General features: G+C 33.0%; 1 protein-coding gene across 4 annotated transcripts in view; it reads right to left on the bottom strand.

The window, feature by feature from the left end:
* Septin7 (septin 7) overlaps positions 1 to 21,716 on the bottom strand; it is a 98,703-nt gene that overhangs the window by 20,821 nt on the left and 56,166 nt on the right. For all 4 annotated transcript variants that reach the window (XM_058584447.1, XM_058584448.1, XM_058584449.1 and 1 more), the window contains 6 exons: positions 15,864 to 15,964; positions 14,682 to 14,816; positions 8,148 to 8,265; positions 4,613 to 4,705; positions 3,641 to 3,737; positions 2,171 to 2,222 (listed from right to left, as the gene is read on the bottom strand). In XM_058584447.1, the coding sequence (XP_058440430.1) occupies positions 2,171 to 2,222; positions 3,641 to 3,737; positions 4,613 to 4,705; positions 8,148 to 8,265; positions 14,682 to 14,816; positions 15,864 to 15,964 (596 nt within the window). The remainder of the gene's footprint in view (positions 1 to 2,170; positions 2,223 to 3,640; positions 3,738 to 4,612; positions 4,706 to 8,147; positions 8,266 to 14,681; positions 14,817 to 15,863; positions 15,965 to 21,716) is intronic.

Below are 21,716 nucleotides of genomic sequence, written 5' to 3'. Positions count from 1 at the left end.
TAACTTTTGCCAGATATAAAAGCCTTTATTTCTATTTAATCATGCTTTACTTTATCCTTTTAAGTCTCAATCCATTCTCCATTCTTAAAACAATTTGATAATTAGCTATATAGTTTTCCCTAGTTTCAGGAATGTTGTTTCCATTTCCCATTACTGATCTCAAAGTGTTCTCTCTTTTTTTTCCTTCTGTTACTTCTGTACCATCCCGTTCCTACACCCTCAAAATATTTGCAACATTTTCTTCTTTCTCGTTTTCCTTGATTTGCCTGCAGCAACCAGTTCTCTTAAGTAACAAAATGACACTTCTTTGAGGTTGAATCTTTCTTAGAAGCAATCACTATTCCTATCTTTGGTCTGCAAGATTTCAATTACTTAAGATTTATAGACATCAGCAATATTAGTATTGTTATTTCTCAAGTATCTGTTAAATATTCACTAAGTATTTTTATTTTGAAGACATGAGCTACAAAATACACACTTTTCTCTGGTAGCACATAATCTCAAGATTTTTTTTTCATATTTTCATACATGCATACTGTCTTGCTGCTTTGTTGATTAAATGTTCCTATAGACATGGTCAATTTGCTCTATAATACTTTTATACTAGAGAGTTCTCCTCACCAGCTGCCAGTCTGTAAACATTCCAAGTAGCTTCTGGACTGAAGGGTCTAGCTCAGTAGCAGAGCATTTGCTTGTTGGGAGGCCCTGGACAAAACAAAACTAAGTAGCTTCTGGCTCAGTAAAATTAGCCTTCCCTTGGTAAAGGAATATAGATAATGGTTGATTATATATTTTCAAAGTACACAAAAAATTTATAGAGTACCACTGTGTCAAGCACCACAGCAGATTTTAAAACAGAGGAAATACAATGGCAATTAATATTTATTAAACAATTCCTACACACAGACTGCCACGAGAGATTGCATTATTACCTCTTTTAAAATCATACCTTAAGAATGGAAGGGAAAGAGAATAGCTTGTAACACAACCTGAAGTGTTGTGTTCTCAAAACCCTGAGGATACCCTCTCACAAGGTGAGGCCTGGCAACCGCAAGGGTTTAATCAATCTTATCATCTACTTTCTATCAGAAACATCTGATTATGTTCTCCTTTGAAAAAATACCAATTATATGCCAATTTCTTTTACTTCAAAATTTCTCTAGTTTACTATTTTTCCTAATGTATTTCTTGAGATAGTAATCACACTTTCTTAAAATTTCCTCTTCATTTATAAGAGTGGGCTTTTTATTATTCCATGATTTCCAATTATCACCCATGTGTATATTACTGTCTCTAAATAGCTTAAAAGATTCCTGTACACTGGGAAAGTGGGCAGTCTTTATTTCTATTTAATTATAGGGACATAACTGGTGGTTGAAGAGAATATGATGTGAGAGCCTGGAAAAGTAAGATGAAAGGGAGGAGCACTGGAAAGAGGGATTAGGTAGAGAGAGGAAACCATGTGTCTCAACAACACTGTAGCTCATTCTGTTCCATTTTCTTGCTAATGTCTCTAGCACTATTAATATTTTCTTCTCTCTACTGCTGTTTTTTTTTTTTTTTGAGGAGGGTGGGGTGCAATCAAGGGATTGAACTCAAGTGCATCACACATGCTAGGCCAGCACTCCAACCTTGAGCTATGTTCCCAACCCTCCTGCTGCTGCTTTTCTAATTCAAGTCCCTGGGCCTCTTATCAAAATGACCTCAACATCCTAGGCTTTGCTTTTCTTTCAACAGGTATGAAATGCACAAGTTAGGGCTGTTTTTTCACCAGATAGGAAGACTGGTTTTGTTCACAGTGTTACAGTATAAAAACTGTTTCATTCCACCAGCTACTGAACTCTGCACCTTTTAACATTCAAAGTCTAGCTTTTACAGTTTTCCTGTATATTCCACTCTTTATCCTTACTTTCAGTTCTAAACCTCAACATAATGTATGTTGATAGACTGATTTTCCTTTGTATCCCTAGTCATGCAACTTATTTTGTATTTTTGCTAAAACAAACCTTGGAGAAAGAATCCAAGGTGTCTACATCAAGTACTTACTTCATTGCTAAGATGAAAATACCAATTTAAATTAGCCACATTTATAGAGGTAAAAAGTAAATCTGTACAACTCTATTTAAGGAAACAAAACACTTATGCTATTTTCATCACTGTTTGTACTTACCTTATCAACATATTTCTTAGAATTGTAAAATCACAATGTTCACCATTTTCAACTATAAGAAAAAAAATAGACCACATATATTATTTCCACTAAACCAAGTCTTTCCAAAGGAAATCTCACAGGAACTTGGGGGTAAAAACAATGAAAGAATATGTAGAACTGCTTAGATCAATTTTTCATTAAGGTAAAATTCTAATATAGCACTCAGTGGAATGACAAATAATTGCATTATAATATTACTTTACTATAGTTGAATCCTCAGTGATAGATAAGTGAACCTAATACATGAGCTATGTGGAAACATACAATTCTAAAAATTTGAAAGGAAAAATATGTTTTTTCTCATTGGTAAAGAATATATTTATTCTGTGATGAAATATATTTTTAAAAGTTAGTAGTCTGGATGAGGGGAGAGTCATTTCATAAACACTTTCTTCATAGGTAAACAGAATAAAAAGATGAGCCACGAACTTAAGATTCTTTATTTTATTTTAAAAATAATAATAAATAAATGTATATATACATATTTATAAACAAATAAATATGTGTGTGTGTGTGTGTGTGTGTGTGTGTGTATTAAGAACACCACTTGGAGGGAGGGGAGAGGCAGCAAACCAGAGATACAATTTCTCCAGTGTAGATTTCTAAGGGGTACATAAGCATAAGTTCTAAAGTCTCAGGCCAGCAACTAGAGGTTCACTGGGTCCAACAGATAGCTAGGAACAAAGGACAGGGTCACTGGTGGGATATCTAGACAATAATCTGGAAGGACATACTAAAATTCACAGAAAGTATTAGATCAAACCAATATAAGAAACATAAATTTGAGGACACACTTGTATTGCTAAGAGATATTCTAAGGCTTGCTGCAATAACATTTTATTGGCATTTAAAAGCTTTTATAAAACTAGTAAAAAGGATCTCTTATAATAATTTGTAAAGATGTGATGGCAAAAAAAAAAAAAGTGATTTCTGCTTTGAGAACTGAGTTTATAAATATTTTCAATGATTCTTGAGGATACACGACCCATCTGAGACTAAAATAAATGTGATGGGTTTTCTCTCCAAATTGTTCTATTTCAGAGGGTTCAGCAGAACTCTTGGAAGCAATCTTTTGGCCCTGAGTATAGAAGTCCTGAATTATAAGAATGTTTTCAAACAAGAAAACAGAAATTGACCTAATGATGAGATAAAAAATGGGGTGGGGCATTGACAACTGACTTCTAAAGTATTACTACAATGTTAGAATTTAACACATAGTTCCCTGTATGTATTAAAGGTTTGAAAATACAGAAAGTTTGAAAAACATAATGTACTTCTGAAGAAAACAAGACTAAAGGAAAATAAAATCAGAACTATCCTTGAAAATCTGGATTGTTTCAATGTAGTATGCATATTATACTAATTATAAATACAAAGTTTTATTGCATTTATGAGATCTTACAAGTCATTCACTGAAGAAAACCTTACCTTCAGCCACACCCCAAGGATACTGCCTTCCTCTGACCCTTTTGCCATTAACTTCAATGATAGTATTACTACCTACCACAGCAAGAGGTAAACGGTCCTATAAAATAAAGTATTCTTGTTCAAATACATCTCGGTAGTCCTCACAAATCCAAGAATAAAGTTATATTACTCAACAAATTAACAAGAAAATTGATAATAATTCAACATTTTTTGTAGGCCATTAATAAATATTTATAAATTGAGATTATAGGATATTACCACCAAGGTAATCAGTGAATACAGTTATATCTTTTCTGAAAATTTAAAAATACTAAGGCAGATGCTATCAAATTATTTGCTAAAAGTCACTCCAAAAAACTGGCCCACACTGTGAGGGAAAAGAATAAAAAATATATTGATATTTAGGGGAAGAAAAAATGAAGCTTGTGATTAATTGTATCTGCCCTATCATAAACCAACAAACAATACAATACTAGAAACAAGAAATATTTTATTTGCTAAACTCTAACTTCAAAATTTCATATCCAAGAAACTTGATTTGTGTTCACCCACATTAACTCGGAGAATAAAACTTTCAAAATTCTTGGGGCTTTCAAAAATACCTAAGTAGCTATTTTATAAAACCCCAGAAATTCTACATTGTTCATTAATTCAAAGATAACTGGGTTATTAGCCTACATATGCCATTATTTGGTATACCATTTTTAAGTCCAGGGTACCTAAAATCATTTAAGATATGAATGTGCTATTCACCTATTTTAAGCAATGCCTTATTTACATGTAACAGCTAATCAACCAAGTTAACTCCAAAGTTGAATTCAACATTAAACAATCTTGTTTTATAAGCCAACTCCTTAAAACATTGATATTTTTGGTCTTTTCTGTGGAAAAGGTTCCCAAATATTTTCACACACATGTACATGCATGTATATATATTTATGTACATATATAAAAATATATGAATTAATCTACCTTTATCTTTTTAACCAGCTTATTTTCTTCTTCATCATCTGTTTCTGGAAATTCATATATTTTAATTTTATGTTCTTGAATTTCTTTCATTATCTAAAATGGAAGAAACAGTTAGCAAAAGAGCTCCATACATAATTAGTATGTTGGCCCTATTTTTAGTAAATTTCTTGGATTCTTACACGAGACCACATAGCTTCTGGTTCTTTACTGTTTTTCAATGATGTAAAACTGTAATTAAAAAAAAAAAAAAACTAACAACAAAAAAAAACTATGCTAGTCTTTTTTCCTAGTACTGGGGACTGAACACAGAGGCACCTTACCACTGAGCCACATCCTCAGACCTTTTTAGTTTTTGAGTCAGGGTCTCACCAGTTGCTGAGGCTGGCCTTGATCTTGTGATTCTCCTGCTTTAGCCTCCCAAGTTCTATTTTTTAGACAACTATTATGTTGACAAATAAAACCCAAAATTCAATTGCTTTAAAAATGTTAAAAGTTGGGGCTAGGGTTGTGGCTAAGTGGTAGAGGATTTGCCTAGCATGTGCAAAAGCACTGGGTTCAATCCTCAGCACAACATAAAAATAAATAATAAAGACACTGTATCCAACTACAACTAAAAAAAATTTTTTTTAAATGTTAAAGTCATGGGCTGGGGCTCAACGGTAGAGTGCTTGCTTTCCACATGTGAGGCACTGGGTTCAATCCTCAGCAAAACATAAAAATATCTACAACTAAAAATATAATAAAATTTAATAAAAGTTTTTAAAAATGTAAAAGTCATTTGGTTATAAAACCAAGAGTTCCAAAACTATAAAAACCAGAAAGGGATTCACCAGTTGGTTTCTACCATAATGGCTTTAGGCCATTTATTTACAATAACTGAGATTCTTATTCTAGATATAACTCACCAACTATCTTATTCAGCAGACTAAAACTCACCTAAAAATTTTATACTATGTGGCCAGAATGAGTGAAACTAAATATAACATTGGTTCCAAGAGAAAAATTACACTCTGATAGGTAAATATCCTTGCATGTACAGTGTGTAACACAAATCAAAAAGCAACATATACAAGACTGGACAACCCACAGGATGAAAATATGCCCTAGAAATTAAGAAGCTCAAGAGTTAACAAAAATGAAAAGATCAAAGAAGACAACTTGACTTCAAATTCAAAATGGAACACAGACATCCAAATAATTTTCAACTACTTACCGTATTTGAATTTGCAACAAACAGCTAATGTACCTAGAACTCACGTCCTTGCTTACATTTGGTGCTACTCTCAAGGAAGGTATTCTTAATAACACAGACAGTAAACAAAGTAAATTACATGGCTACTATACTAGATAGAAACAAAAAGAAGTAAAAATTGCCCCTGGGGGGAAAAAAACAGGACCACATATCTTTCACAAATGGGACATGTCCTACATAGAAAAAAAGAGTAGAAAAAATTGATGAGATGACAAATAAATGACTAGCACACAAAAAGAAGTCATAGTATCAAGCTCTAAGAGTAGTAGTTCTTGAGTACAGGTTGTATATTAAAATGAACTGAGAGAGCATTTTCAAAATAAATACTAAAGCCAGTAATAACTGGTCGGGATAAGCCCCAACAACTCATTTTGAAAAAGTTCTCTAGATGATTTTGATAGACTCCTGGATAGAAATCATTATTCTAAACATACCCCCCCCCAAAAAAAAAGAAGAAAAAAAAAAGAAAAATAACAACCACTAGGGTTAGAAGTATAACTCAGTGCGAAAGCATGTATGCGGTCTTGCTTTAATTACCAATTCCCAAAAGAAAAACAGGAAAAAAAGAAAAAGGGAACTGTGCAACTACTAGAATGTGACCAATTTGGAAGTAGAGATCATTACTTCTTTGTCTTTTTTATCTCTAAGTTCTCGGTACAAATCCCAACAGAGATATAATGCAAGATAAAGGGAGAAATGTATTACATGATTAGTATTTGAAATTTACACCACAGTATAAGACAAAAACAGGAATGATGGAAAACAAACAAACAAACAAAAACATATTCCTGATGGAAATAAGTCTAGTAAAAACAATATACAAAATATTCTCAAAATTTACATGAATTTAACACAACTTGAAAGCATATTTCAACAGGTTTTTCTTTTTGTAAAAAATTTCAAGGTAATCTAAAATTCATACTGAAAAGTGAAGAACGGTATTTTTTTTTAATAAAGAGAACTATAACAACAGTAAGAGATAATAACTCAAAAATTTATTTTTTTAGATATAATACAAAGTTTCTGTGGTTTTAAAAAAATACAACACAGGCCTAAAACAGAAACTACAACTACTAGAATGGGAGATAATTCCACAAATTGACCCTACATTTCATAAAATGTCATGTACAATAAATTAAGACAAGATAATGAGGAAAATGTGTCATTATTTAACTCAATATTAGTGATAAAACTGGGTATGAGTTTAGATAAAAGCTTAAACTATGGAACATATATATCTCTAATACATGGGGAAAACATGTCTTCCATAAAATGCAATAAAAATTAAAATATAAAGAGCAAAAGAGAAAAAAGAAAATACACAGTAAAAATGAGAGAAAACTAGCAGAGCATGGTGGCGTACACCAATGGCTCAGGAAGCTGAGGCAAGAGGATTGCAAGTCCAAAGCCAGCCTCAGCAAGTTATCAAAGCCCTAAGCAACTGTGTGAGACCCTGACTCAAAATAATTTAAAAGGTGGGGGTTGGTGGCTGAGGATGTGGCTCAGTGGTTAAATGCCTCTGGGTTCGAGAGAGGATGGGGGAGAGGGAGAGATAAGTAAGAAGGTAGGGAGGGAGGGAGGGAGGGAGGGAGAGGGAGAGGGAGAGGGAGAGGGAGAGAGAGAGAGAGAGAGAGAGAGAGAGAAACGCATGCAAGGCAAGGGAGGTGGGGAGAGGAAGAGAGAAAACTAAATATCCAAAATAAAAAGAATCTATAATAAATACATACAGGTAATACTTAATATTATTCTTCAAAAAGTACAAAGGTTTTGAACAAGAAGTTCATGAAAGAAATTTTAAAATGAACATATCTGCTTTAAAAAATGTTCAGTCTTTCTGAAAAGTAAAATTAAAAGCTGGTAAGATTAAGTGAAACGAATATACTCATTATAGAAATTTGGTTTGTTTTATTGGGAAAACATTATACAAAATGCAGAGTCAGGGTTAAAGGGCTATAAAAATAAGCAGATACTTTCAATGAGCAATCCTAGCTGTGGCAATTCATTCTAAAATAATTCTATAAGGTGTGAGGAGGGGTGGTGATGGGAGTTATTTAAAACAGTCTTATTTAAAAACTGACAAAGCATCAGGTTATTATGATAATGGATAAAAATTTGAGAAGAAAACTAAGGCAGAAGATTATTTTCAGGAGTTATTTTAATACAATTTGACAATACTGTAAATCCGAAAGAGAAATGTATTGCAACAAATTATGTGAAAAATGGTAAAAACTGCAAATTACATGAATAATGGGAGAAACCCAGGAGTTAACTTATTTTGCTCACCTGTTTTTTAAACTGTTGGCATTCCTCAGGTGTGAGTGTGTCTGCTTTGGCAATAAGTGGGATGATATTCACTTTTTCATGCAAACGCTTCATAAACTCAATGTCCAATGGTTTAAGTCTGAAATACATAGTATTTAATATGACTGAACTGACCAATTTGGGGAAACAGATTCTTCACATTCCCAATGACCAGTAAATACAATTAACTGCTTGACTTACTTATCAGAAACACTCTCTGATGAGGTATTAGGCCAGCCAACAGTTAGGTAGAACAGGACTTCAATCAAGAAACACTGGAGTGACTAAGAAGGCTTTTTGATTCCTGCCCTTGAACACCCAGTTCATAGGGTTTTGGCCCTAATAAAGAATTAAAAAAACCAGAAAGGCTCCTAGTAGAATTTCTTAGAATCAGCTATTTATTAAATTTCACAATCTTCTCAGACAAGATACTTAAGAAAACTTTCAAAATTCATTCTGTCCATTACAATCTGGCTGCTGCCATCACTTTGCCATTGTATTTTTCAAGTCACAAATCTTTCCATATGGATGCTTACCATCACAAATTGCCCTTTGTGTATATCTGTCATCACCCCCTCATAAGCTCTTCTATGATCCTTTAAGGTATTTTATAGGATCCTCTGTGTAAGGCTGGTCCTTTAAAGAAGTACATTCCTTAGAATTCTCTACCTGGCCCTTTTTAAAAAATTCTATATTCTGTATGATTATCATCATTCAATAGATTTTGATTTTCCTCTACAGACCTTTAACTCCCAAATCTTTTTACACAATCTAGATCTCACTTAAGACCAGATTTGTTTACCCAATGGTTAAACTGAGACATCTCATGGGCTCCTTCAAATCAAAAGCTTTATGTTATGGTTTAGATATGAGGTGTCCTCCAAAATCTCATGTATGAGAGACAATGCAAGAATGTTCAGAGATGAAATAATTAGATTATGAGAGTTGGATTTTGTGGGATGAGGTATCCCCCAAAAGTTCACGTGAAAAAACGCAAGAATGTTCAGGGGTGAAATAATTAGATTATAAGAGTCATGATCTAATCAGTAGATTCATCATCCACTGATAGGGATTAAATAGACAATAACTGTTGGTAGGTAGGTTGTGGTTGGAAGAAGTAAGTCACTGGGAGCATGACCCTGGGGTTTATATTTTGTCCCTAGTAACTGGAGATCTCTCTTTCCTCCCTGGCTGTAACATTCTGAGCTGCTTTATTCTACTCCACCCTTCTACCATGATGTTCTGCCTCACCTTGGACCCAGAGCTATGGGGTTGGCTATCATGGACTGAACCTGTGAAACTGTGAACCAAAATAAATCTGTCCTCCTCTACATTGTTTCTGACAGGTATATTCTTCACAGCAATGCAAAAACTAAAACAACCTGAGTCTCAGTATTTCCTCCTCTTGTATGCTTCCCAGCTCAGTGAATGTAACCAATTACTCAAGCCTGAAATCTAGAATAGCTCTCTCTTCTAATTCTCACTTTTGAAGATTCACCAAGATCTGCTACAGGGGAAAACATTCAAACAAATATGTATGCACAGGTACACACACCTCCATTTCCATTACTTTAGTTCAGGCCACCAAGACCTCTGGAATGGAGAGCCACATGAGCCTTTTTGTTTCCCTATAAACCATCTACACTGCAGTCATCCAAATCTGATTTAAATCATTATTTGACTAAAAGCCTTACTGAAGGACACATTCCTTAGGTTATGTGGCTTACAGGGCTAGTAAAGACAAAGATCCTCCATCTGGACTCATTTCTCAGCATTCTTGGCCTATCTTTTGCCATCTCCCACTTCCAATGTGTCATCCTTTATTAATTTTTCACAATTTCTTGAAAGTACCATAACTCAACTGTTGGCCACAGGTTACCACCTTTACCTGAAACATCCTTCAATCCCATCTTCCTCCTATTTGGTTTAATTCCTACTTTTCATTTTGAATCTGGCCAATTTCCTCTGGGAATCCTCTTTAATCTACGACTACGCATTTTCTAAGTGGTAAACACTCAATGAACTGCATATTAATTCCTGAATATGTATTCATTTTGCCCATCCTCTCACTAAAAGATCTTCTCAAGTGAAGGTTTTATCTCATTCATCTGTATCCTCAGCATTTAGCTCAATGTTGGACACTTGTGAAGGGGCCCAAATATTTATGAACAAAAAAAGTAAATTACTAAAATTTTCTCTATGCTATTTAGGAACTATAAGTGAAAAATCAAAGAAAGTCCTTAAATCTATATCCTACTTAGGACTAAATATTACACCTACATCCTACTTAAGACTAAATATTAATGTTCCAAAGAAGTAAGTAAAGATAATAAGAAATATTTTTGCATAGCAATACCATTCTAAAGTAATATTCCTTAATTTTTATAAAGCAATAAGAGAAACTGGAATAAAGGTCTGTTATTCTATTGACTAATACTGACTTAATAATTACATTGATACTATTTTTAAATAAATAAATAGTTGAAATTGGAAAGATAGGAGTCCAGAGAGTAATAAGATATTCCTTTATACTAACAAAAACTATTATACCTCATTGTGGTAGTGAGGCTCACCAGCACAAAAACAGAGGTAAAGAGAAAAGAAGATACAAATATGAAAATTTAAGATGGTTACCTCCTATTGCAAATCTCTCTATCTTGAGTTCCTTGGAATTCATTACTGGCATTCAGAGAATAGGAAATACCATGGGAAAGAGTATAGCTGAAATAACACTATACTATGTATAACAGTGTATTTACCTCACTAATACTAACAGAAAAAAAACCAAACCTATCCATCTTTGCGAAAAAATTAAAATTTGCTTATTCAATCTCAGATTTCTAAATACATATGGTACAGTTTCCAATTTACACCCATGAAAAGTTTAAATTACCTCTGCTTTATTAAGCTATATAGATAGGCTTATATAAACCAGTGTTAAAGGCAGAATTCAGTTAATTTTTTTATGAAATCTTAAGAGCATTTAATATAAAACATTAAAGTCAAAATACAAGTTAACTAGATTTTATATTTAAAACCAGATAATGATTAGTATATTTTAAAATACAGATAAAATTATTTAAATTTTACAGATAACATAAATTTAAGTGATCAGTTTAGCGATATTTCACAATGCTGTGTGATCATCTACCTCAAGAACTCTTCATTTTGTAAAGTTGGAACTCTATACCAAATTAAACAATAACTATTCCCTTCTCCCTCCACCTAGCACCTGGTAACTACCATTCTACTTCTGTGTCTATGATTTTGACCACTGTAAGTACTTCATTTCAATGGAATCATACAGTATTTGTCTTTTTATGACTGGCTGTCTTAGTCCATTTTATGCTACTATAATAAAATACCTGAGACTGTGTAATTTATTAAAAAAAAAAAAAAGAAATGTGTTCTTTCACAGTTCTGCAGTCTGGGAAGCCCAAGTCAAGGTAGACACAGGTGTGTCTAGTAAAGGCCCGCTCTCCCCTTCTAAGATGGTTTGAATGCTGCATCCCCCATATAAAAGGAGTGTTGTTCCTTATGTGGCAGAATACTAGAGGGGGCAATTCAGTTTCCAAAGGGCTTTCTATTACACTGGTAATTTATTCATGAGGGGAATCATTCACATGAGTTTTGGAGGGAACGAATCCAGACCACAGCACTGGCTTACTTCACTTAATGTAATATTCTTAAGGTTCATCCATATTGCACCATAAATCTATGTGTTCTTCCTTTTAAAGTAGAATAATATTCAACATGTGGCTATACTAGATTTTGCTTATCTATTCATCTGTCAATGGATACTTGGGTTTCTTCCATGTTTTAGCTATTATGAATAATATACTGCAAATGAACATGCAAAATTATCCCTTGAGAGTTCTGTTTTAATTGTTACTTTAAACTGAGTATTTATTTATAATATCCCAACTTTAAAGAGAAAGGTATTTAAAAATAATCATGACAGGGAATCAGGGAAGTCAATTTTCTAAGTATAAAACGAGGGCCAATGAACATTTAAATCAGTTTTTCCTTTAGGATAAAAGGTAAAACCTTATAAAAGTCTCAATAAAACTCTTCTTAAATTAGTATACAAATTTCACATGCTTACAAAATGACAACAGCAGAAAAACGTTTCATTCAATGTTGACTATATTCATGCTGATTGAAATTTTTCCTCTGTCCCTTCAGTTTTGAACAGGTATATCTGTCCATTAACAAATTTAATTTTTAAATCTTGTTTTTAACTAACAGAAAGTCCTTTGTGAAAATTTAAAAAAATAAACCCCCATTAGAGAGAAAAGATTATTTAATCTCAAAGCCTATTTATAGCAAAATCACTGACCACAGGGGAAATGATAAACACACCCCCCCACACACACACACACACAAAATAAAGTACAGTATGTTTCTCAGGAAGAAAAAAGTTCTGTATAAAGCTCACTGAATTATATTTACTTTTTTAAAATAGTGGTGGTCAGTATTAAAAGAATGAGACGATTTTAAAATGGAAGTACTGAGTTTGATTTTAACAGCAGCTACCTAACAGTGAGTAAAAAAATGGAACAATAATAACTGAAATAAGAAGTTACGCCTATATCCTCATCCACTTGGTAGGATGAGGTAGAAGACAATAAAATCAATACGCTACTAGACCAATTTATTTCTTCTTCAAAAAAGGAGTCCTTCTAAAAAATAAATCTAGGAACTACTCAAACAAGATAAAAAAGCCTTGATTCATTTACTAAACTGCATGGATTTTCAGTCTTGAGTGAGCAGAGGATTTAGAACTCTACATAAAATTCAGTGTCATATTCTTTTACTTAGTTTATGGTATCACATAATGGGCAAAACTTTGCTCCATTTCTAAAAATAATTAAGCTAACTGTTCAAAAGCATATTTTTGCATATAGGAAACAAAAATTTTTAACTCCCATTCCTGTGACAAACAAAAAACAGCTCAAAGCCTCTACATATCATTTCAATTATAAAACTTTATCTTAAAAAAAAAAAAATAAGGCATTGGGGGAACCTTCATATTTCCCATGCAATTTTAAGAAATAAATTTCCCCAGGGGGGATGGGAGGAATGTAATTTCATGAGAAATACTAACGCTTGGAGAGTGTCCAAAAGATCTAAAATAATAAAACTGGTTATGAGCTTACTAATTTCTATTGACTTAACTGCAGGTTTAAAATTTCATTCAGCTGACTTCCAGGATTAAGTCCTAACAAATTAAACTAGGTTGATTAAAAAAAAAAATTAAGGGGCTGTGGCTGTAGCTCAGTAGGAAAATGCTTGCCTCCCATGTGTGAAGCACTGAGTTCGAGCCTCAGCACCACATAAAAAACTAAATTAATAAACAAAGATATTGTGTGTCCATCTACAACTTGAAAAAAATATTTTAAAAAATTAAATTCAAGAAGTAGCTGCCTAGGTACTTATAAAAAACTTTATACAGTCTTCTATTTTTTTAAGATTACCTTTTTTGAGCCTTTTAACTAGATGAGTCATTTAAATGATATAAATTTAAAAACTTCTGAGAACAATGTAGAATATCCAAAGGTACACTTTTCACCTCTCTAACCTGCTAGTGCAAAAATGTTGACTATATAATTAAGGTTCCCTGCTCTACCAATAGAGAAAATGGACATCAGACTACGGAAAAGATGGAGAGAGAAACCAAAAACCTTGTTCATTATTTCAACATGGCTTATAAGGAAATTGCTTTACATTACTGCAATTTGAGTATCAAAGGAAAATGTTATACTACATAATATCATTGGTTCTAGTTCTTTTTGGTGAAGAGGTGGAGTTATCATTAAGTGACTGAATTACCCTGAGTTACTGACTCAAACAAAAAGATTGAAGAAGAGTAATTAAAAGCATCTGCAGTTGATAATAACACATACATCTACTCAAAATGACAGAAGAGTACCAAGGGGAAAAAAGGGGTGAGGAGTTTACAGGCTAACTACTAACAAACAGAATAATCAAATCAGATGTACATCTAGACACATGGTCCTAACTCCTAATAAAAAGAAGGTTAGTACTAATGGGTATGAAATGGAAATAATGTGACTTTGGTAGCTAAGATGAAACAGAAGCCAAATGGACTTACTGAAGAAATGGCAAAATTATTTAAAATTTCTTAGCATAAGTCGAAAGACAATTGTTATTGCTACTCCTGCTTATTTGGTAGTTTAGTTAGTGACAAAGTATGGTCAAAACAAACACTGAATTAGTCACGTTGAGACCTCAAACCATGGTGAAAACCCTGCTACTTTCCATGAAGCAGGTACGATACTTACACATGAGGACCTAAGGGATAAAATCACTTGTTAGTTTACTTAGAACTTTAAAAAGTTTGCTGTAAGTCATTTCTGCATGGAATTTGGTCCTTTATCATTGGTCTAGTTTAGTTACATGTGCTTCCTAGAATAAGGATTCTAAAATATGAACATAAAGATGAGAAATACTAAACAACAACAACAAATGCATCAGAACAATCAAGGTACTAACCCATGTCCTGAAGGAGCAACGAAGTATAAACAACACTGCACTCTGTTATCAGGCATCTGACGTCTGTTCACTCGAGATTCTGCATTTAGGTAATCCTCAAATTTACTATCAATGTAGTCAATAACAGGCTGCCAACTGTGGAACGCAGATAAACAACACAATTAAGTTGCAATCTTATAAATGAATGAAAAACTGATAACCATAAGATAATAATCAATATTTTTAATTAGGTAAAAACCAATGTACTAATAAAAGGATCTCAAACTATTCTACTTCTATTCAGAAACAGGTAAAAATTATGTTGAATAAAACTTGTTCATTATTTCAAAAGATTTAAAATGCAGTAAGTGTGAAGACCTAGTTAATTATGAACAAATTACTTGGATTGATAACTACAAAAATGCTAAGATACTTTCCAATATGAAAACAATTATACACAATTTAAAAATGGAGATTAATATTAAAACATTAGGATAAACTTATTTGTGCGTTTTAAGAGAGAAAATCACCTCAAAAACAATGTGGAATTAAAAAAAAAAATTCTGTTTATAAAACACTAAGAGAGACAGGTGCCTGTAATCCCAGAGACTCAGGAGGCTGAGGCAGGAGAATAGCAAGTTCAAAGCCAGCCTCAGCAATTTAGTGACGCCCTGAGCAACTCAGTTAAGGCCCTGTCTTTAAATAAAATACAAAAAGGGGCTGGGGATGTGGCTCAGTGATTAAGTGCCCCTGGGTTTAATTAGAGGTTTAAAAAAAAAAAAACTACGATAACTACTTAAGACTAGAATTCCATAAGTTAATTTACTTAAAACTGAAGGTCTAAAAATTGGGTAATTTAGCTAATTATTTAGAAAATAATTTATACAATTATAAATTATAGTAAAGGGAAAGTATGACATTTATTACAATAATGAGAATTCTTATTTATTACACATTTATTACAATGATGAAAATTCTTACCTTTGTTGCTTAAGATTTGTGTTAAAAGTAATTATATGACAGGTATTAACTCCATTTTATAGGAAACAATATTTTCAAATAAGTGGCAAGGTTGACATATGAACTCAAGTCACATCACTTAAAGTTCAATGCTCTTTGCTAACGTAAGTGGTAAGCAAAAGAAGTCTAACCATGCTGATATCTCAAAAGCCTTAGAAAGCAATGAGGACAAACACTTCTTACCAATTGCTATTATCCACTGCATCTCCAAATCCTGGGGTATCAACTATTGTGAGAAGCAACTGGACACCACCTTCTTTGATTAAAACTTTGGATTGTTCCACCTGTAAGAGTCATTTGGTGCAGATGTTAGTATCATGCATTACACCAGGTATTTCCTACAAGGGATATAAACAGTGACAATCAAATTTTTCTAAACCAATTTGGCAATTATTTACAAATTAAATCTACTCTCTTCCACAATTTTCTTTAGAATCAATTATTGCAGCCATTAGAATCCTCAATACTTGAAAGAAAAGCATGTATGTATATAATATACCATTCTCTTGGTAACTCATACTGAGTTTATGGTTCATACTTGACATAAAGAAGGAAAGAGGAACTTTCCTTCTTTATGTAATGAAGTAGTAATAACCACTAGAGCTAAATACTATGTGACCCAAATACACAAACAATATAAATAAATAATTTATTTGAATAATTTGGTAATTTATTGAGTTCAAATGTGATTAATTATACAAGCATATTTCATCTAGCATTTATAATAAACAACTTCCTGGACTAGTCTCCATATAGTTTTATCCAAACTAATTACTCAAGCAAACTTACTGCCATCCCTAAATATTTTTCAGTCAGTCAACTTATATGCTCCATATTCTGAATAACACAATCAATAAAGGCCCAGGTAGTGAAAATGTATTCTCATAAGACTGAAACTTTACTAATTAAAATCTTCAGTTATCTTTCCAATTTTCAAATATGTTCTGTCTGATTAAAGGCTTTAAACTTATACAACAATGGTTCTTGGCACAATTTGTTTTCTACCCAATTAAAGGATAAAATGTGATCATGACCAAGAAAAAAGCAACTTCATATACGATGACTAAAAGGATTTGAAAAGAAAGTGTTTAATTTCTGGGTAGAAAAAGTTTGGCATACTGTTAGAGAATATGGAAATGAGAACTCTATTTTCTCTGTTGCATTTTTAGATACCTGCTCTTGCATACAAAGAGACTAAGAAGCTCAGATTAAAATTGCAGAGCAAGAACACTGCAGCAACTATACCCAATAGTACCAAGAAAATAATACCTAGATAGTGGAATTGTTCTGTATCCACTCTGTCCAATATTGTAACCACCTGGTAATGTAGCTACTCAGCCCATAAAATGGTGACTAGTGCAACTGAAGAGCTAAATGTTTATTTTTACATTATTTGAATTTAATTCAAATTTAAATAGTCACATGTGGCTAGTGACTACCAATAAAAGAAGTTTATTATTAAGAAAAAACTTGTTAAATCTTGAAAAGAAAACAATCTATAAGATTTAGACATGCATGTCTCTGGAGGACCTTCCTATCTTTTAGACAATTAAGAAGTCAAGGTCTTATCTTTTAGATCAATGATTTTTCAAACTGCTTTGATCTTGGCATAAGCTATCAGTAAAAATTTTGAGCATCCCAAATACAAGCATATTAATCTAATAAACTGGTAATCTGAATATGAAGTATTAATTTATCTGCATATTTAAAAGGCAAACATCAATATAAGTTATAATATTCGTAAGTATTAAAACAAATTTTTAAATTGTGCTCTCTCTCCTGGCTTAGGAAGTCCACATTTTATTTATCTAGTGGTCCTCTAGTTAAAGGACAACCTGGTCAAGTCTACATTTTAAAATATTATTATTATTGGATTATTTTCCAGATCCTTCATAAAGACAGGTCATTTATTAATAACTGTCACTAAGCAAAAACATATTAAATAATCAGATTGTCCTTTTACTTGATTTAAAAAATATTTACTCCACATGAATATTCTCTCAGTTTTATTTGAAATCATTTGTTTTCCTTATTAATAAACAGAACCCAAATGCGATCTACATATTACACACCTTAATACAACAACTTAAATTTTAATTTTTTTTCTCTTTCAGGGTACTGGAGATTGAACTTAGGGGTGCTTTATCTCTGAGCTATATCTCTAGCCCTTTTCATTTTGAGATAGGGTCTTGCTAAGTCCTACACCTGAGGCTGGCATTACAGGTGTGTGCCACTGTACCAGGCTAATTTTAAGACATTTCTTATTTTAAAAAAAATAAAAAGTAAAAAAAGGGACTAGGAGTGTAGATCAGTCAGTGACAGAGTGCTTGCTTAGCATGCATAAGACCATGGAGTTGATCACCAACACAGCCCACCGCCATCCCAAAAAAGGAAAGAATGAACAAAATCAGTTCAATCTAATTGTCTATTGACTTGATAAGAAAAATGAATATTATATGTACTTTAAAGAGTGGGTTTATAAATCTTCTTTTCTTCTTTCACCTATCAAATTCTGTATATCCATACATGGTCAAATACAAAGTCAGTAACATATGGAAGAGATCCAAAAAACTTAACTGTAAACAAGTGCCATTCACAGGATCCAACTGTATCCTATCATCTGGTTTTTCAAGTATCCTCATGAGATCCATGGAAAACAAATTAGTTCAAGTCCAGGAATTTCAAACTTTTCTTAACAAATCTATTCCAAATGGCCACTTTCCCATGCACTTTCCTTAAGCAGGTCAGTCACATCAGCATATTTTATGGCATCACTCAGAATTCTAAGATTAAATGCATAATTTAATACCAAAGGAATGAAGCAAGGACATTTTCAATGGTTTCTCCCTGAAGAGTAAATAAAACTAAAGCCCATTAGAGGTTTATTCTGGCTTCCTAGATTTCAGAAATCTAAAGTTCTCTCCTTTTTAATGCTATTTAGTTTTCAATCTGAGAGGGGGAAAAAAATCAAACTTTCAATGTTTACCATTTCATAACCAAAAGACTGCTAAGTACACTAAACTTTTTTAAGCTATTGGTTATAAGCCATTTATTAGAGTAAATTAAAATCATTATTTAATTAAATGCACAAAATTTTGGCGAGAAGTTTACAATTTTGTCAGGAGCTCACTTCTTACTAACACTTGCTCTGTAAATGACATTACGACCAAAGCTCAGAAAAAACTTTGTATTCCACAGAGTTCAAACATAAGAACTATTAAGATAAATATCATCTTAAATGCTTCTAAATCTACCACAGAAAAGTAGAAATGACCTACAGTATAATAGTTATACGTAAAGACTGCTTCTTTCTCATCAAGACCCAGAATTATTTTAGTTTATAAAAGAGAAAGTTGATACCAAGTTTCTAATTCTGCCTCTACTCTCTCAACCACTACTCACTATTTCTGTCTTCTTACTCTGAGACCTCAAATCCCATGCTCCTTTCATTTTCTATTAGCAATCTCCACTTCTTAAAACCTTTCTTTCCTTTTCCAGTTCCGATTCCGGTCTGGATTAGTCTATCTACTCACCCTTCTGTTTCTGTACCATAAAATTCATGAGTGTCAACCTCAATCGGCTACCTCTAATATTCCTTTTATATGCTTCTTAGTCGCATGCTTCTCATTTCCCAGAACGGTCTTCCTAAAGTCCTCTTCTCTACCATGTCTGTCAACTATGCTGGTCAAAATACCTGCCCCTCTTTTAAAGATAGAGCATTCTCAACCTGTTTGAATCAGCATTGAGTCCTCCCTACTATTCAATGAAAGAGATTTGATTTTTCTTAAAGCTAATTTCTCAGTCCATACTGGGGATCTGATAACTTCCCATGTTTTAATCATCTTGACAATTATTTCCCCTGTATATTCAACCTCTCATCTCTCAGAAACTGAATATAACTATTCTTGAGTCTTTTTGAAATAACCACACTACTCTCTCAACTCTTTACACATACTTCTCTCATCCTTTTCTTGATAGCTACCACTTATCTTCACTTCTCAACCCACTGCCTCCTCTTCTCCATCCCCTTCCCACTTCACTAATATCTACTATACCCAGGTCATCTCTTTAGCATGAGAGTAGCATCCGGGTTACCCACTAAATCGTAATTGTTTATGTAAGTTTTTAAATTGAGAACTTAAGGAACTGTATCTGTTCATCATTACTGTAACCACAAAGCCTGATAATAAAAGCATTCAAATGTCTTGATTGGTTCAAAAAATCAAAACTGCACTTATAACTGCAGGAGAGTTTTCTAATTGGAGTCTGTAAATTTTTTCAAGGCATCTATAAAACATGCTTTTCTAAGACTAGGATACACTGCTTTCACCTTTTCTTACTTCCACAAATTTTGTACCAACTTAATCTAAAGTAGTGATTTACAGGACTTCATAGACCAAGAAAAGGTTTTAAAGTAGATCAACATAAAGTTGCCAACTAAGAACTCAAAACAAACAAAAAATCTTAACACTGTAGTTTTCACAAAATAATTCCCCCACAGCCCCCCCCACCCCTCTCTCGGTGATGCTAGAAATTGAACCCAGTTTCCTAGCCCCATGAATTCTCTTGATAAAATTAAAATGGACTTAATCTTGAATAAAAGTTTTTCCCAAAGAAAGTCAACTTGACAATTCTTTCACTGAATTAACATATGATTTTCAAATACAACAAAATTGTGAGATAAAATTTGTTATCACAGATACAACATATGTGATGCTTTTCTTAATAACTTTGTCCAGGGATCTATACAAGAGATTTAGAATATGATGTGGAGCTCATATGTCCAATTTTTTTTTCTCACACTTCATTTTAGTCAGCTATTGGGGGAAAAAAAGATATATATCTCCAAATAAGGAACATGGAACTTTTTCATCCAATTTGAAATATTCCAAAAGAAGTAAGACAAAACACTTCCCCCTTCTCCTTTCCCACAGAGATAGGATAATACCAGTTTGCAGTAGGCCAAGAAAACTCCATAGCAAGAATTCTTAAAGTGTAATACCCAGGTCAGTGGTAGCAAAATAATAAATGTAAATGGAGGGAGGTTGCCTTCAACCAACTGTATAGTAAACTTTGTGGAAAGAAATCAGCAACCTGTTTAACAAGCCTTCCAGGAGACCGTGATGCACACTGGTGTTTGAGATATCAGCTCACATCTGGAAATGCACATCTCAGTGTCCTTACGCTCAAGATAGAAAGTTAAGAATCAATCTCAGAGAGCTTCATAATTAACAGTTAAAACAGAACTACTGATAAAAAGGAGTCTTAGAATTAGCTGTCCATTCAGTGTAATACATGATTGTCTTCCAAGACTATAAATGTGAACAAATTTCTCTTTAAGATACAAGTCTTTTGTAAATATATAATCCTTAGAAAGGAAAATATGAAATCGTGGTCTTTATGAAAATTTCATTCCCTGTTTGGGCACATTGCAGGAGAGGATTTTTTCCTTGTTTTTAGTTTTGTTTTGTTTTTGACAGACGTCAGTATTCCAGAAAGCCTCAGGTCAGGACTGGCTTCTGAAACTCAAAATTGTATGTTTAATGTGTCTGGTGATCATGCTTCCCTGCTGAAAGAATTCATTGGCTTCCAAGGGCAGATTATCTGCTAGACTACTAGGCTAGAGAAGAGACAGTCAACTGTAAAAGATGATCATAATCTACTTTCTAGGTCTCTTGAATGATTCCAGTCTAGCATATGCCAGGCTTTTTCCTGGATAAGTGAACAGAAGAGTACAGATGATCTTCAATTTGTTCCTAGCATATAAAGGAATATCTATAAGACTCAGTCAGGAAAGGATACTTCTCTGGGATTCTAGTTAGGATCACTCTGATTCTCAGTATTAGAGGTCTTATTTTTGATAAAGAAGGAAGATTTGACAGTGGTAAACAAACACCTCTGCCTTAAAAGATCTTGCCAGGGATATACTCAAATCCCATTACTCCTTTGTCCTCAAGATGGGAAAGTCAAAAACATAGTCACAAAAGGAAAATATATTTGGAAAGTTTCTTAAAGGAAGGCAAACTGAGTTTAGAT

The sequence above is a fragment of the Marmota monax genome, unplaced genomic scaffold, assembly GCF_021218885.2.
Source record: "Marmota monax isolate L192 unplaced genomic scaffold, Marmota_monax_Labrador192_F-V1.1 WCK01_AAM20220418_F8-fsc00107, whole genome shotgun sequence".
NCBI classification, from domain to species: Eukaryota; Metazoa; Chordata; class Mammalia; order Rodentia; family Sciuridae; genus Marmota; species Marmota monax.
The sequence above is the reverse complement of the archived record's forward strand: the minus strand, read 5'-3'. Positions and strand labels throughout refer to the sequence as shown.